The 17,553-nt window shown below is 61.6% G+C and overlaps 1 protein-coding gene across 4 annotated transcripts; it reads right to left on the reverse strand.

Moving 5' to 3' along the window:
- Positions 1 to 102: 102 nt before the first annotated feature.
- On the reverse strand, positions 103 to 17,473 carry DMAC2 (distal membrane arm assembly component 2). 4 transcript variants are annotated; one of them, XM_039510630.1, is made up of 6 exons: positions 16,155 to 17,473; positions 9,057 to 9,223; positions 7,526 to 7,606; positions 7,272 to 7,411; positions 2,698 to 2,860; positions 103 to 1,267 (listed from the first exon to the last, which is right to left on the reverse strand). In XM_039510630.1, the coding sequence occupies exons 1-6, from the start codon at positions 16,281 to 16,283 to the stop codon at positions 1,051 to 1,053; spliced, it is 897 nt and encodes a 298-aa protein (XP_039366564.1). In that variant the 5' UTR covers positions 16,284 to 17,473; the 3' UTR covers positions 103 to 1,050. The 4 variants fall into 4 exon arrangements, with proteins under 4 accessions (XP_039366564.1, XP_039366566.1, XP_039366562.1 ...); XM_039510632.1 differs by lacking the exon at positions 16,155 to 17,473 and adding an exon at positions 13,979 to 14,045; XM_039510628.1 differs by lacking the exon at positions 16,155 to 17,473 and adding an exon at positions 13,139 to 13,536.
- Positions 17,474 to 17,553: the final 80 nt, after the last annotated feature.

Here is a 17,553-nt window from a genome sequence, read left to right on the forward strand (position 1 = left end):
GTGCCAGGCCCTTTCCCCCCGGGCGCGAGCTGCTGGCCACGCTCCAGGCTCCTCCACTCAAACCCCAAATCAAACCCCCCAGGCCTGCGCCAGGCTCAGCACGCGGGCGCCAGGCACCCCGCACCCAGCAGCTTCGCGGGCAGCTGACGCCCGAGCCAAAAGCTAACAGGGAACAGAAGCTTCCCCGCGGCTAATGGCCTCCCTTGGGGGCAGAGACACATGGACACATCACTCGGCACCCGCTGCAGCTGGCACGCGGCCCGGCACTGGGCAGGCGAGAGCCACTTCTCCCCAGGCGCCGGGCTGGCGGCAGCACCGTGTCGGGAGATGACATGCCCGGGCGACGGGCACCAGGGACCGGCGCCGTACCCGGCCGGAGGGACACGGAGGGGAGGTCAGAGCTGGTGGTGGACGCGATGGGCCAGGCCTGCGGGCGGAAGAGGGGGAGACGCGGGCGCGACAGCCTCCCACTAGGAATATGAAGGCGCGGCCGGCTCTCTGCCCGCCTGCTTCTCCCCGGCCTGAAGCCGGCCTGAACGGGGGGGGGGAAGGGGCCGTTTTACGGTTCTTTCTGCCGTTTCCTGCCCGCTGCGGCGTGGGGAACATCCGCACGGTTGTGCGCCGAGAACTTTCTCAGCCCAACGCGAAAAATCTTCCCTTCTGCCAGGTCCCTTGGAGCCGTTCCAGGCTCCCGGCCGGCCCCGCCGCCACCCAAACCAAACCACCCCAGCCCGGGGGTTCACCTGCTGAACTGCAAAGGGCCCTGGCCTCCCGGCCACTTCCATCCTGGTATCCCCACATTCTCCTGGCGCTCAGGCCTCTCCCCACAAACAAGGACGTGGGAGCAGCACAGGGAGGGGCCTTTAATGACTACAGCCATTGCCAGCCCTGTCCTAGGTGTGAGCGAAGCGGGGTGCCCGGACCGCCCAGGTCTCCGGCGATGCTGGGGTCCTTTGCGGGCTGTGATCGGAGGGGAGCGCGGCTTGCGCCCATCTCTTCCCACCCTCTTCCATCAGCATCGGGAAAAGCCAGGGGCAGGGCAGCCGGGCGTCAGGCAGGGATCTCGTCAGCTCTCCTGGCCCCGCTGGGGACGCTGGGCTCCTCTCTTCCGTCCCTGCTCGTCTGGGCGCCAGAAACCGGGGCCAGCCCGTCCCCGGGGCCCAGCCCCACCACCTCGCACCGGGGCAGCATCTCCTCCACCAAGATGCGGACCAGCCCCGGGACGGGCACCGAGGGCAGGTGCGAGAGGTCGAGGCGTCGCAGGTGCCTGGGGAGGGTGACGGGAAAAGGGATAAGAACGAAACGCAGAGAAATGAGCAGCCTTGTGGCCAGGGAAACGCTGCTCATAAAACTCCTCTGGGCCACAGAGTGACTCAGCTAGAGAGGTTCCCCCCCAGAGCTGGGAGCCGAGCCAGACCCTCCTCCCACCCTCCTCTCTCCACGCCCCGCAGGCCCATAAGCCCCGTCCTCCCCTCACAGGATGCTCAACGCGCGGGAGGAGAGATTCCGGGGCTGGATTTGTGTCTTTGCATCTCCAGTGGGAGTGAGGAGCCGAATGGGAATCAGCTCCACCGGGAGTCAGGCACCAGCGACCCTTTAACAACCTGGCCCTGGCCCTGGCCCTTTGGCCTCAGGGGAAGGAGCGCTGTCTAGTGGTTAGAGCACGGAGAAATGTGGCCCGGACACCTGGGTTCTATTCCCAGGTAGCGCAGACTCCAGCAACTCGCTACTCCCTGGCTGTGCCTCAGTTTCTCCGCCGGGTGGACGGGGAGATTGGAAAGTGCTTTGATGCCCTGGGGCGAAGGGGACGGTCGGCGTCTGCAGGAGCACAGCTGCCGCCAGGAGAGACCCCGTGGAAGTGAACCCAGCACACAGGGCGCCTGTCGTGTCTTGGGTGGAAGAGGTGGGCACTGGTACAGTCCTTGGGGAGCCGGGGGGGGAGGCATCGTTTCCACATGGGTTAGGTGAGGACCAAGCGGGTTTCTCCGAGCCCCAGTAACGCTGCCTGGCCCACACGTTAGCTCCCATGTGGGCAGAACGCGCCGTTCTCCCCGGCCAGGGGCACCGGGGAGCAGCCCCCCACCTTCGCAGCACACGCCCGAGGGAGGCCCCTGCAGCCCTGCCGAGGAGGGAGAGAGGGGCCGGGATCTGCCCGCACCACACCCCGGCGATCCGCGGTGACTCAGCGGCTCCAGCGGGCCAGTGTTCCCGGAGACGCCCGCGGCCGAGCGCTGCCGGGGAATTTTACGTGAGTGCGACGCGGCGGATCTCCCGGCTGGCGCAGCTGCACTGTCTGAGGGGCGGGGCAGGAATAACCCTCACGCTCCTGGGCTCTTCCCGAGCAGCTCAAAGCCCCTTCTGGCTAATTAGCCGGACCGCACAGCTCCCCCACAACGCCCTCCCTCACAGAGAGAGGGAAACTGAGGCACAGAGCGATAGCAAAAGTGAGGGATAGCGCCCAGGAGTTCTGACTCTCCGCTGCTCTAACCACTAGACCTGGAGCCCAGAACAGAACCCAGGAGTCCTGGCTCCTCTAACCACTATGCCCCACTCCCTTCCTAGAGCTGAGGGTAGAACCCAGGCCTCCTTGCTCCCAGCCCCCCCCCGCTCTAACCCCTAGCCCTCCCCTCCGTGCTAAAGCCAGCCTCCCGATTCCCCACCCCACGCTCTGACCACTGCGCCGCGCTGCCCACTCACTCGAGCTGGTGGAGGCAAGCCAGCCCCCGCTCCGTGACCTGGGGGCACCCAGCCAGCGAGAGCTCCTCCAGGCTGTCCTTGAAGACATGCAGCCGACTTAGGGTCCAGTCGTCAACGTGGGGGCAGCGGCTCAGGTCCAGGGATTGCAGCGCCGTCAGCTTCACTGCAGGTGCAGAAAGGGAAAGGAGGGTGGAGCCGTGGCCCCCAAGCCCGGTGGCAGCCGGCCAGCCCCACCCCCACCACTGGCCCCAATCTCGTTACCCGCCCGGAGCAAGAGCTTCCGAGGTGACCCCTGGAACTTGAATTTTGTCTCCTCCCACAGGCAGTGGCGCTTACCCACCTCCCTCTTGCCTGGCGCCCACCCCCCAGTGATGTCTGGCAACGGCAGGCGCTCAGCCCCTCTGGAAACCCGCCCCCCTTTCTCTGTCGCCTGAACGTGCCTAGCAGCGAATAGTTCCAGCGGCCGGAGACGCGGCACTAGGCAGGGAGGGCTCTGAGCTACTACAGCGAATTCTTCCCCAGGTGTCTGGCTGGCGGGTCTCACCCACATGCTCCAGGTCTAACTGATCCCCAGATTTGGGGTCAGGAAGGAATCCACCACCACCAGGTTGGCTCGGCGGAGACCCTGGCGGGTTTTCCCTTCCTCAGCCAGAGCGGGTGAGGGCCTGTGGCCTGCAATGTGCAGGAGGTCAGACTAGATGCTCCCTTCTGGCCTTGGTATCTCTGAGCCCAGGTGAGGAAATGCCGGCCAAGGGTGGGAGAGGAGCTGGGGAATTGTAACTTGACACAACACAGGCCTCAAAGATCCATTTGGCTGCTACCAGCAACCTGAGAGATGATCTCTGCAAGCTGCAACGTGGCCAGATAGTCAACGTCCACGAGCAAAGGCCCCGATTCCTTCCCTCCGGTCAGAGGCTGGGTCTCCGCACTGGGCTCCAGGGCACTAGGGGGCAGCACAGAGAGGTGTGAGCCGGGGGGCTGGGTTCTATCTGGCGCCGGGAGAACTCGGCGCTGACGTCCATTTCCCCGACATGACGCTCAACACGCCGAGCGAGGCAACGGGCGAAAAGCGCCGCTCGAGCGTTCCATTTCAGGCGAGTGACTTCGCCTGGTTTGACACGCGATGCTGCCAATTTGTGATTTAATGGTTCTAAAGCGGTAACTTGAATCTCAGCATCTCCTGCCATTAAATAACCATCGTCTGACCCCCCCTTGTCTGACCCCGCCCAGAGTTTCCCACAACAGTGAAGATTCACATCCATTAAAAAAAAAAAAAATTAAAAATGACCATCAGCCTCCTCCATCAAAGTGATACAATAAAGCCCGAGTCCCGCCGAGGCGAGTGCCGTGAGACACGCACAGCGGCCATGGCCCCCGGTGATGCAGATGCGCTCCACTGAGTGACGCTCAGAGACGGTGCAAGTGATGCACCGAATTCCCCATCACCTTCCACCAGCCGCAGCCGGTGAAATGCCGCCCCCTGCGCCTACACGAGGTGCGGAGTGACTGAGAATCCGGCCCGGCGGCCACGGGCGAGAACCAGAAACGATCCCGGGGCAGAGAAAATCCAACCGCCCCCCTGCAGCCAGAGACCAACCCAAACCTGGCTCCACTAAGCAGAGACACGCAGCGAGGTCAGGAACCAACCCTTGGAAATTAGGGGGCTGCGTCAGCTGAAGGAAAAGGGGCGGCCTCCTCCTGCCTCCTCTGTGTCTAGCGGCAGAGAAACCGACGAAAATAACTGCAGACAAAGGGTCAAACTCCTCCCGGTTCAAGCCTCGGCAAGTCAGCGCAGGGCTGGTTTGGGTGCAGCGTGCTGTGCGTTCCCTTCCAAGGGAACCAGCTCTCCTACCTCGAGACGGGAAACGGAGAGCCACTGACCCAAATCACTGGGTCCCCGGTGGCTTAGCACCACTGCAGCCGGCGGCCATTCTGCCCTGCGTCCGTAACAGCCACCGTTGCCCTGCCCTCTGGATGCTTTTAACTCCAAGTCCCCTGGCCAATGCTGGCCAAAACCACATCCGGTTTTGTCCCAGTCCCGGGTGGGCAAGGGGAAAGCCTCTCGTGAACGGGGCCGTCTGGCTGCCGGGAGGCCAGAGCTGCAGCGCGCTTTCCAGGTTTGCTGTGCTGTTTTTAACCCCTCAGCCTGAGCCCAAGTCAGCTGACCCAGGCTCTGAGATTCAGCACCATGGTGTGGACACACCCTGAGGGGCTCATGGAATCACAGGACTCCAGGCGCTGGGGCTTTAAGGACACCACCAAATCTCGCACTAAAATCCTGAGCTGGCAATGATGAGTCCTCAGCAAGATCAGACCAAAGCGACAGCTAAACACCGGACAACAGATCTCTGTGTAACCTGAGATCCGGTCTCAACAGATGGCAGCTTTATGCCTTCCGATACATCTGATTATTTCAGACTAATGCAAACAGATGGATTAGGTTAATCAAATCATTGCCTGAGATAGCAGCTGCTTCCGACTGCCAGGAAACGGACACGCCATCCCTCCAGCCGTGCGTTACGAAGGATCTCACAGCGAGGAACACACCCTGCCAACACAGCCACCGGGAACTGCCCGTACGGCAAAAGCATCTGCAATTTACTAAAGGTAGCCCAAGCATCAGGGAACGGGCTACCCAGCCGCACACCAAGGCTCCCGTCCTGCCTTTGGCTCCACCACGGAGACGTCGGGACCAACACGCACCAGCCGCGGGATCGTGGCACCGGCCACTCACGGAAAAGATTGTTACAAGGTGAACACTGGGGGAGTCGGATTCTTAGACAAATGAGTCGGGGCTGGGATCGCTGGCACCCACGTTGTAAGCGCAGGAGAATGCTAAGCCAGACGCAGCAGTGACCTCCCCGAAGTTCGAGACGAGAAAAGGGGTTTTCTCCCCATCTCTGGGGTTTTGGTCAGTGACTCCGGCAGGCAGGTTACAGCCACTTCCCGCGGGAGACGATTTCTCAGCCTGATAAACCCTCAGCATGAGATTTTACCCAGATCCTCAGCCTCCACCTTCCTTGGCTCCCCCTTGTCCATTAAGAACACGATGTCGCCATTGCGAGCCCGGGGAGGAGCCCGCTGCATTACTGCCTCCGACGGGCTCCCAGCCAGGGAACGGTATAAAATATTAAAAGGCACAGGAAGCAGGAAGGCAAAGGCCAAAGTGGATTTCAACAGCCAAAAATGGTGCTGCTGAAATGGCAGAACAGATTGTAAGGGAGCACGTGATCAGCCGGCCTGACCTGCCTGCCACGGGCCAGAAACCAGCAAATGTCCAGGGCTGGAGAATCCACCCCCGGGAAACTGCTCTAGTCAATTACCCTCCCTGTGAACAATCCACGCCTCAGTTCCAGTCTGAATTCGTCCGGCTTCAACTTCCAGCCATGGGCCAGGTTCAACCTCCCTCAGCGAGACTGAAGAGCTGCTTCCCGCATAGATACGTACAGACTAACCTCAGCACCTCGGAACCTTCTCGGTGGTCAGCTCGATAGGCCGAGCTCTGAGAGTGTCAGTCCAGGGCAGGTTTTCTAACCCTTCGATCGTTCTCCTGGGCCCTTCGGGGACCCCTCACCCCTTGATCAACCTCCTTCCTGACTCGTGGGCACCAGAACTGGACGCCGGGTCCCCGCGGCGGTCGCACCAGGGCCAGACACAGGGGGAAAATAACCTCTCTGCTCCGGCGGGAGACTCCCCGGTCTGTGCAGCCCAGACCAGCGTTAGGCCTTGTGGCCCCAGCGTCAGGCTGGGCATCACGTCAGCGGATAAATAGATTGGTACGTCCCTGAGTCACCCAGCGTCAGCACGGTCCCCTGGGATTAGTTAGTATGAAACCGGCCTGTCCTGTCACTTCCCTGACACACGGCAGCTGTCTGAACCCTACAGCGCCAGCCTTAAAAACAAGAAGGGACAGACTGTCTCTGCCTCCAACTATCAAGCCGCTCCTCCCAATACAATCGGCAAATTAGACCATACACTCTATGGGGCAGAGATCATCTGTGTGTTTGTACAGCACCTAGCGCCATGGGGCCTTGGGCCGCAGCAGGGGCACCCAGGCACTACTGTTGTATAAATTAATACCGAGAGCACCCTGGGATTCCCAGAGGAGAGACGCATTTCCACTGCTATTACAGTAAATGTCTAATCTTTTCTCAACTGTACTAATCTAGTTCTTCCAATGATAACCTGTGGAACTCACTGCTGCAGGGTAATTGTATGCGGCCTGAGAAGTGCTCACTCCGCGGAGGACTCCTGGGGACATTCAAGAGCTCTGGGACAAGGGAAATCAGCAAAACTTATCACCCCTGGCTTCACGGCTCTTTACAAAGGAGGTCGGGATCACGATTCCCATTTTACAGATGGGGAAATGGAGGCACAGAGGTGGGGACCACACAGCAGCAGAGCTGAGAACAGAACTCAGATCTCCCGAGTCCCAGTCCGGGGCTCTACCCACTAGCCCACACTGCCTCCTCCATAAGAAAAGCCGCTCTTGTGAGCCTGAGTGTTTCCGTGCCCCCAGCTGCACCAAAGATCCCCCAGACAAATGCGCTTTGTGGAGTCCATCGATTTCTCACCTAGGTTATCCACCCCATCGTAGTTCAACACGGAGCCCGCGAGGTCGATGGCCACCACGGGCACGTCTCGGAGCTGCAGGAAATCGAAGCTGAACTTTCCGCGCTGGTCCACACAGAACCAGGTCTCCTGGCCTTGAAACCTGGAAGGAGGAACGCCAGCGTTAGGAAAACTGAGGCACCGGGAACCGGGACTCTGCCAAGGGGCTTCCCAGGCCAGACCCACGTCCCCAGGGCTTGGCCGAGAGCGTCAATACCTCACTCTTCCTCTGTGGGTCAGGACGAAGAAGGCGGTGGCAGCGTTGTCTCCGTAGAGGTCCTTGGTGTAACGGTAGTACCTGGCAAAAGGGGCGGGGGGGAAGGATCACAACATTTTCCAACACAAAAATGGTGCATTTCAAGGACTATTATTATCATGGAACCTCTGAACTGGAGCCGGCCCCTGGCGTGCTCGGAGCTGTACACATGCAGCCCCTGCTGAAATATGCACCCGGAGCCCGTTGGTTTCAATCCGTGCGGGTCCAGGGCGTGTGAATGGATAAGAGGAGCATGGACGGGTTTTTTTGCTCTGCGTTCGTGCAGCGCCTGGCACAGTGGGGCCCCCGGTGCTACGGTAACAACAAACAATACGGTGTGGACTCAAATAACCGTCCCGAAGTTAAAAGCCGCTGGAGAACGAAGTCCAGCCGCCAGGGCAGCTTCTCTCCCACACACCATGCCAGGACCAGAGCAACCCTGAGACTTAATGAGTCTCGTGGGCTGCTAGGAACCGGACGGAGACCCAGAAACCCCACCGACCGCGCCACCAGCTGGGAACAGCTTCTAGCCCTTGGGTGCAGGCGACGCCAGCTGCAAAGGGCTCCACAGCTCACCTGCAAGTCCCCTGTGCCATGGGTCTCGAACCCGGGCCCACAAGGGTCACAGATGCAGCCACTTTCCAACCCTCCCCCTGCCTGGCGGCCCGACCCAGCTCAGCTCCTGGTGCCTGACTTGTAGTTCCCGACCTCCAGTTTGTCTCCCGCCCCTGGTTCCCGACTCGTGACGGCAGATGCTGGCTCCGACTACTAGGCCACACTGCCCATGACCCAGTCATAACAGCTGCGCCTTTGAGTTCGGAGTGCTCCTGAGGAGAAGTGCCCCAGAAGGGCTGCGTGTTCTTCTTTACAAGAGGGCCGGGCAGGAATGGTTTTCAGGCCCTGTGAGAATTTTCAAGATCTGGAAAATGTTTCTCATACAGAATCGAGACAAAAGAGCAAAATCTCCAACACTTGTGAGCAGACAAACCGAACAGAAACATGCGGCTGGGCTCGGTGGAAACGTTTTCTTACTTCAGAGCCATTTGGCTTCAATTTTGCTCTTTTTTACTTTTCTTTTTGTATCAATTAAGTTACATTCCCAGACCAAACAGTTGCTTCCAAATGAAAAAAAATAATAAAAAACTTGCTGATTCAAAAGGTTTTTCCAGCATTTTTGTCCTGCTGGGAAATAAATCCAAAGTGACTCTTTCCTGTGAACAGCTTCAGTTAAAAAAATTGGCATTTTTCACCCCCCCAAAATACCAAACAATTCCCACCTAGCTCCGCTCATCTCCCATGAGCGGTTGGTTCTGCACGTCTCCCCATAGGCACCTGGCAATTCTTGGCTTCCATAACCACCCCATTTCCAGTCACAGCTGCTCAGGAGTTTCTCTTTTCCAAGAAGTCAGTTGCTGGATCAAGTTTAGCCACCTCTCTCCACCCCCCGCCCCCTTCCTGGCTCGGGAAAACCGGAGGCGTGGGCTGTACATACGCGTTCTTCCTTCGCAGGTTTTTGGAGGGAAGCTTCGCGCTCCAGTTGACGAGGTATTCGATGTCATAGTACCGGTTACAGAGCCGCTGAAGGATGCCGTCCTTTTGAGGGTCCCAGGAGGCGGCACTGCCGTACGGACGGCGGGCGAAGGCCCTGCATTGCCGGAGCTGCAAGACACACGGTTAATCACATGAACTCCCAGACAGTCAATCGGATTTCTAAGGCCGGGGGCTTGGGGGCTGTCAATGCAAACAGCAGAATACGAAGAGAATCCTCTGCTAACGGACGCAGCCCAATTCCTCCCATCCCCGGCTCCCAGAGGCTCTGCTGGCTCGAGGTTAAACGTGGCCTCTCTGTTCCCGAGGGGTCAGAGCCTCACGCTGACAGGTGGCGGCCGCACAGGAGACAGGGACACAACCTGTGTGATCACACAGCACTGACTGGAAACTGGATTTCACACCTCGGAGGGCGGCTCACGGTGTCACACCGGCGGACAGCTCGGCCACGGCCGAAACAGCTGGATTCCCCAGCCCGGGGGAGCACCTCGATACCTGCTTCTCATTGACGACGCCTTTTACCTGGGTTGTGGGAGCCAGGACTCCTGGGTTCTAGCCCCTGCTCTGGGAAGGGAGTGTGTCTAGTGGTTAAAGCAGGGCTGGGACTAGGATTCAGGACTCCTGGGTTTCTTTCCCTGCTCTCCCAATTTGCCCTCTCCGTGCCTCGGTTTCCCCTGTGTATAAAGAGGATAATAAGAGTCTGGGGGTCAAGAAACCTCAGTCCTGTCCCCAGCCGGATCACCAATTGCTGCCAAATCGTGAGCAAATCCCTTCCCCAGTCTGTGTCTGTTTCCCTACAAGGAGACGTTCACCTCACAGCTTCATTCGCTAGCTGCAGAACCAGAAGTTACATGTACAGGGTTTTTGAAGCTTGAAGCATCCGTCTGCAGGAGAGATGCGATTAAAGCAGCGCTCGCTACAGCAAAACACCTTCGGCTCTCCCGCCGGAGATGCTTCGCGCAGCCACGGCTCAGAGCAGCTGGCCCAAGCCGAGAAACACCCGACCACACAGCAGCAGAGCGGCTCTGCCCCCCCGTGCATCTCCTGCGCTGGAGCCACAAATGGAGGGTCTAATGGGTCTGGTTTTGCAACGTCATTCGCAAAAAGAGGAGGCGGGGAAAGGCCAGCAAAGAGCTTCAGCAAAGCCAGGCAGCTGGGAACCGGGCGAAGGGTGGGGAGAGCGGATTTCCCGGTGCTGAACACGGGACACCTGGTAAAATCTCTCGCATTCAGGTGAGGTCGACGGCAATCGCCAGAACGAGGCAGGACAAACGGTCAAATTAATGTCGAGTTCACTGAGCCCCCGTTAAAAAGAAATACTACGGAGCTGGAGTCTATTTACCTTAAAACATGGGGAGGGGTCACACACATACCCCTAGTGCCCCCCCCACACACACACGGGGGAGGTGACACACACACACCCCTACCCCCCCACACACAGGGGGAGGTGACACACACACTCTCCCACACACAGGAGAGGTGACACACACACACCCCTACCCCCACACAGCGGAGATGACACACACACACCCCTACCCCCCCACACACAGGGGGAGGTGACACACACACCCCTACCCCCCCACACACACACACGGGGAGGAGACACACACACACACACCTACCCCCCCTACACACAGGGAGAAGTGACACACACACACCCCTACCCCCCCCCACAGGGAGCGGTGACACACCCCCCCACACACAGGGGGAGGTCACACACACACACACACACACACACCATCCCCCCCACACACAGGGGGAGGTCACACACACACACACACACACCCCTACCCCCCCACACACACACACCGGAGGAGGTCACACACACACACACACACTCCGGTACATCTCTCTCACCAACCGACCCTCCCCTCCCTGACGCTCTCCTTCCTCCTTGTCTGGCTGGGCCCCCGGACGGACCTGCCTCTCCTGGTACCTGGCATCACGTCTTCCCGAGGCAACACATGGGGGGGGCCACGCAGGGTCTCACATCTCCCCCGTCCCCCTCCCCAGATTTCTGCTGGGGTCACACCAGAGCGTGGGCTCAGCACGGGAAGGAAGGGACGAGGGGGGGGGGGGGGGATGACCCGGCCTGTGTCTAGCAGAGCTCGTCTCTTCCCCCCACCCCAAAGCAGTTTGTCCCTTGCTGCCCGCACAGCGTGGAAAGGCAGCCGGCACCCCCAGGCTGCTGCTGGCCACCCACATCACCCAGCCGCCTCCTGTCCCCGGCCACAGCGCGGGCAGGACGGGGTTACGCCCTAGGAGCATTGTGTCCCAGGAACCTGACTGCAGGGGGGCAGAGGTGGCTCAGCAGGGGAGGTGCCAGGGCACAGAGCAGCCCCACGGCGAGGGGGGAGGGGGATAGGGGGCTAAGCCCCTGCCGGGCGGGGACGTGAATAGGGTGGAAATCGCTCCCCCATCCCCCCAACTCCAGAGCCGAGCTGGGGGGCGGAGAGGCTGCCCCGTGCCCCAGTGCTGTGGGGCTTTGGCACATGCAGGGCTCGGCCCCCCGGGCCGGAGGGTCCCACGCGCCGGCCCAGCCGGAGGCAGCGGGGGAAGGAAGGCGCCTGCCGGCCAGGCTGTCGATGAGCTGGGCGCTGCAACCAGGGGCTGGTTCTCCGCACGGCGCTGGGTGTGCCGGAAACGGGACGGGGGGGCCCTGCTAGCCGAGAGCCGGCACACAGCGGGGGCTGCGCTGACAGACCAGCGGGGGGAGCGCACGGTCCCACACGCTGCATCTTCGCCCCGTCACCAGCCTTGCACCCCCCCCCCCACTCACCACTGGCGGGGGGTGGATCCAGCATTGCCAACTCTGATGGGTTTCTCAGAGTCTCGCAATACCTGGTGCTTGTCTCAATGTCCCAACTCCCGCAGTCAGGAGAATCTCAGCTTTCGTTTTCAAAACCACCTGCAGCTCCAGCCCTCAGGGCTGCGGAGGAAAACTCTGGCCTGAGCATACCCCAGAGGCTCAAAAACCCAAGAAAACCAGCCAGCAGCTGAATCAGAGGAACTCCAAACTCGGGATTTTAAATGCCCGGATTCTTAAGCCGATCTCCCGATCTCTGGGGTTTGCCTCGGGAGTTTTTAACTGCTTGAGGTTAGTGCTCCTGAGGCTCCCGCGTGGCTCGCGAATACCGAACATCTTTCCTTTATTCCTTGCCATTTTCACCTCTCGGTTACGGTTAACCAGGCTGCAAAGACTTCAGCCAAGAATCCACTTCTTCCCCTGAGGACGTTAACGTCACAAGCCCAGGGTGAGGTCTGCCAAGGCTAACGCACCTTCACAGCACGACCGAGGCTTGTTTGCCAACATCCCTGCAGGGAGAGACAGCTCAGCTCGCCCGCGCGTTCAGTCGCCGCGTACAGCTAACGTAACGCGGAGACCGTCGAGCTGGAGCTTGGGGTCACTACCGACCAGGGCTGAATCCAACCCTCTGACCCAGCCATGAAAAGCACCGGGGGTTCCAGTCGCTCCGCAGCTCGGCCCAAAGAGATCTAGTGACATCTGCCGGGCAGCGCTCTCAGCTCCCTCCTCCCCCGGAGGGATTTCGAATGTCAAACCCAACTCCTCAAACCCTTCTCCCCGAGCCCACCCTTCCTAGCAAAGGCTGCCTCACCCAGCAGTGACATGCAGCCCCCTCTGGGCTGGGAAACAGCCGCTGTTTCAAAGGGAAACTGGCAAGGTGATATCTGGCCCCAAAACTATTGAGGGGGCCACTTTTATAAGCAACCCCAAAGGAGGCAATTTTAAACTAGGGTGACCAGATGTCCCGTTTTTAAAGGGACAGTCCCTATTTTTGGGTCTCTCTCTTCTATAGGCTCCTATTACCCCCCACCCCGTCCCAATTTTTCACACTTGCTGTCTGGTCCCCCTATTTTAACCCAAGGTTGTGTTTGTGGGGCCCTCCTAGGCCAGTCCACACCTCACGGCAACACAACCAGGCAGTAACAGCAGCTCTGCGGTGACACTGACTAGAACCACGTGCAATTGACACAACCCAGCAGAGAGCTGGATAAACCTGGCACCGGGGCCCCCCCGGGCGGGCGTGGAGCAGGTCTCGCAGGCCGGCTGCCAGCGCCGGGAGCTGCTTCCCGAGGCCTGGCTCTGGCAGTGAGGCTACCGCATCGCGCCAGTGAAGTCTGGGCATTCAGGCTGGTATTTGAGGTCGCAGGGCTCCCAGTCCTTTCCCACATCCAGCGTCTGGGGCCTTCTCCACGCTCCGCTCCCTCTCGCTGCTCCCCTGACCCCAAGGTGGGGGTCACGCTCTGGCTCTGCGGGTGGTTTTCAGCAGCCTCCCACCCGGCACCTACGTCTAGCCAAGCAGGCTCGGGCCCCCCCGGCAATGCGGAACCAGCCCCCAGCGGAGCCTGAGGGTCCCGGAGGCCGAGCCGGGCACGGCTGGCACAGGGCTTGCGGCGCGCTCGGACCGGGCGGAGCAGCTCACTCCGAGGAGCCCACCCAGGTGATACATGGGCGGGGGGCGATGGGGGCGCAGATGCCACCTGCTGCCGTAGGGCATCGGGGGGGGCACCGGGGATCAGAGGGATGACGGGGCAGGGGAACACGCGGGGGCACCATGGAGCAGGGCAGGTTACCGGGGCCCTAGAAAGCAGCAGTGGGGACATCGGAGAGCAGGGACCCCGGGGATATGGGGCGGGACCCAGGCGCCGGGGGCCCCGGGGCGATATGGGGGCGGGGGCGGGACCCAGGGGCCGGGGACCCCGAGGGGATATGGGGGCGGGGGCGGGACCCAGGGGCCGGGGGCCCCGGGGCGGGGGGGCGGGACCCAGGCGCCGGGGGCCCCGGATGTGACGCTTTGCCGGGGGGATGCGGGGCGCGCGGACATTCCTCCCCCCGCCACCTACCGCCCTGGACGCCGCCATCTTGAATCGGCCACGTGACTCCCGGCCCCGCCCGCTGAGCGGCCGGACCCTTCCCCTCCGCTCAGCCCCGCCCCCTCCTTTAGCCCCGCCCCTCAGCCCGCCTGTCTCCGCCCCCGTAGTGATCCGGTGGCTTTGGGGGGGCTGGGAGCCAGGACTCCTGGGTTCCTGCCCTGGCTGGGGGTGGGGTGGGGCTGGGAGCCAGGACTCCTGGGTTCCTGCCCTGGCTGGAGGGGGGGGGAGTCATGGGGGGGGGGATCCTGAGCGCTATCTGCAGCTCTTACTCCTTGTGCGCCCCGAGCCACTCGCGTCCCTGCTCTGTGCCTCAGTTTCCCCCCCACCTGCCTGTGGGACGTGCTCCGTGCCATTGTCACGCAGCCCAGCTGCACCCGGCTGCTGGGTAACGGCCCCGCTGCCCAGCTCTCAAACAGGGGGAGCCCCCCGGCGTCAACCCGCAGCTGGGCCCTTTGCCTCGCGGGGGGGAGGGCGTGTAGGGTGCAGTGGGTGACGTGCAGCACAGCGCCAGGCCACCGCGCCTCCTTTTCCCCTCCGGGGTCCAGCAGGGGCCCCCGTGGCTGGACTCCAGCTCCCGGTGCCCTGCACGGGCAGGGGCCTGCGTCTCGCTCCTCTGGGCCGGGGGCATCCAAGCCGTCCTCTGCATGAGCCCCAGCAAAGCCGCTCGAAGCAGCCCCACCTGCGCTCTCCTGTAAGCACAGGGCGCGGCTCAGTGCCCCCTTCGGACAGCTTGGGGGTCCCAGGGGCAGGCACTGGGGTTTCCTGCCCAGGGCCTGTGGCCTTTCCCCTGGGAATTTCTGCTCAGGTGATGGAGGGAGCTGCCGGCAGGGGCAAGCCGGGTGGCCGCGTGCCAAAGGGTGTGGGGACGGGCTGCTTCGCCTGCGACCTTTGAGCCCACAGCTCCGCTGGATGCTTGGGAGCCTGGCACGGTTATTACCGTTGGCCGGGCAGCGCCCAGAGCCGCTCCCTGCACTGGAGGTCCAGGCTGGGCTCAGCAGCGCCGTGGGACAGAGGGGAAGGGAATCGGCGCTGCAGCTTTCCTGATGGCTCGGTAGTGCCCTCCCGCTCGCTCGGTAAGGAGGGTCCCTTCACCTGCCCCGTCGTGCTGGGGAACGGCGCTCAAATCGCCAGCTTGTCCGTCCATCCCCTCCTCCCTCCCCCGGCGCGACTCCTCCCTCCCTTCCCACAATCAGTGGCGCAAGAGCCTTCTCCTTTGCAAGCCTCTACCAAAGGCAACAGACATGTTTCTCCCTCTAGCCCCGGCCACGCTCACTCCACCCGGGCCCTTCGCCGGCAGCAGCCCCAGGGCTCTGCTCGTGTGAGAGATGTGCTAGGAAAGACTGGGGCCACCCACCTCAGCCGGAAGGAGGGGGTGGTCAGGAGGGATTAAAGGAGAAAAGCTTTGGGGGGGGGAATGTCTGAGTGCAGGGAGCGACCCCTGTGCAAAAAGCCTGGGGTGACAGCCATAGTCCACACCTGTGATAGGACCCTTCGGAGCATGACTCTGTTTCAGGGAGATTCTAACAGAGGTTCCCCCGTTTCCCGGACACCCCAGGCCAGCCTCAGGCACCCGATGGCCGGACGCCGCTGGCTGGAGGAAGAGGGGTCTCTCTTCAAGGGGCTGCCCCCGCTGCCCAATGCGCTTCGCACCCCCCACACGCATGGCCCTCTGGCGGCAGGGGAGCGCCAGGAGGCGCTGGAGACAAGCGGCCAAAGGGACAGTGCTCCGGGCTCCGGCCTCCAGGCCGGGATCTCTTGGGTGCGGAAGGAGCTGGTGAGTTCAGACTGGTTTTTCAGAAGGGGTTCGGTGCTGGCGGGTGGGCCCTGGCGGTGGACTCCTAAGGGGGGAACTGGCGGCAGTAGAAGGCCGTTATCTTCTCTGCGGACCTGCACTAGAGGGGGATGGAGACGCCCGCTTTGCCGGCAGGTTTCACCGCTAGCGATTGGCTCGACAGGAGCGGCTGCAATTCCCGGTCGCAGAGGGGAGCAACATCTCGTGGTTACAGACCCTCCCTTTCCCGTCAACGCCAGCAGCCCGGTCAGGCCAGGGGTCATGGGTAACTCCCACCGCCCTGTGAAAGCCTCCAGCCATAACTCCCTCCCTCTCCTCCCATCCCCGTCCCAGCTCAGCCTGCAGGTGAGGGACCTGGCGCTTCTCCGGCACCTGGACTCCATCGCCCAGGAGATCCAGGACCTGCGGGACCTGCAGCTGGAGATGGAAGAGTTCTTTGCCGAAGGGGAGCTGCTGGGCCCAGCCGCCTCCTCCCACTGGCATCTCTGCCCCTTGAAGCTGAGCGGTGGGATGGAGGGGAAGGCCTTATAAACGAAACGGGTGAAAGCTGATTGGCTAGATGAACTGTCAGTAGCCTAGACGCAGGGGAGGGACTTCCCTTCTCCGCAAAGGGTTCTGGGTAGGGAAGCCCTTTATATAACCCCTGCTGGGCCCGCCTGGGGAGTGGGCATTACCGGGCTGGACAGGACCTGTAGGATGGAAGATCCTGGGCCTGTTATGTGCTATCTGGGGCACTTTGGACGGGGAAATGGAGGGACGGGATGAGACGGAGAAGGAGCCTGTCGTGTTCTTTGGTTTGGGGTTTTGTCCCCCCCCCCACTTTAAAATAAAACGTGTTGGGCCTTTTCCTTTCTTCTTGCCGCAACTCCTCCGAACTGGGCCCCGCGGATTTGTTTGGAGGGTCTGGCGCCTGCGTTTGGCCCCCCCCGGTCCCGCCCCGGGAACTGAGTGGACGAGAGAGAATCGAACCTGCTACTTCCTGCATGGCATTTCTGCCGTCGCCTTTCTCACGAGTCACGGGCAGCGAAGAGAAATCAGGGCATTGTCCTGCCATGTAAAGGGGGCAGAGGAGAGAGGGTTTTTTTCTGGTGGGAGGGGCGCATGCTGTCTCTCCCTATGGGGGAGGGCACAGCCCCTTCCTCCTGGGGGGAGACCCGATTCTGGAATGAGCTCTGCCCTCCTGTTGCAGGGGGAGAGCCCCCGGTCCCTAGCTCCGCCGTTGTGCCCAGAGAGGTAGGTGCATTGGGGGGTGGCAATGGGAGAGGATGTCTTCATGAGAAACTGGGTGTGATTCTCAGTCACGCCTGGGCCCCTCTGCACCCCTCTTGCAGCATAGCGGGGCAGAAACAGCCTGAGAATCCCCACACGCATGGGGATCCCCCAGCTGGGGTGGAGTTGGGGTGATGGTCCTGAATGCACCCCTCTCCCAGACCTGGCAGAGAGGGTGGACCTGTGGTGTGGCCGGAGCGCACTGCGCCATGGCTATTCTCTGCCCCCCAGGGCCCACAGTGGCCAGAGTTCAAGTTAGAGCAGCCCCAAGGCTGCTGTAACTGATGCAGGGTCCAGAATATGGGGAGCGCAAAGGAGGTTTAGGAGCAGGCCCCATGCTGGTCCCCTGGTCCATACTGAAGCAGCGAGAACCTGCCCTGCGGGGTATCCCTAAGGGCTCCGCACACCCTGGTCCTGATCCTGGCGACTGGAGCCTCATCAGACAATATGATTTACACAATAGGACCCAGCAACAGGCTGATCC

This window comes from Mauremys reevesii, linkage group 22 (genome assembly GCF_016161935.1).
Source record: "Mauremys reevesii isolate NIE-2019 linkage group 22, ASM1616193v1, whole genome shotgun sequence".
Classification (NCBI taxonomy): domain Eukaryota; kingdom Metazoa; phylum Chordata; order Testudines; family Geoemydidae; genus Mauremys; species Mauremys reevesii.

What these genes read in the sequence shown, in the direction of transcription:
- DMAC2 (XM_039510628.1), bottom strand. Translation starts at nt 13,306, where the DNA reads ATGTGGGAAAGGACTGGGAGCCCTGCGACCTCAAATACCAGCCTGAAT. An exon ending in GCCCGCCCGGGGGGGCCCCG is followed by an intron (nt 9,224 to 13,138) that starts GTGCCAGGTTTA and finishes TGTGTCTTGCAG; the next exon opens with CTCCGGCAATGCAGGGCCTT. An exon ending in AACCTGCGAAGGAAGAACGC is followed by an intron (nt 7,607 to 9,056) that starts GTATGTACAGCC and finishes CCCTTTTGCCAG; the next exon opens with GTACTACCGTTACACCAAGG.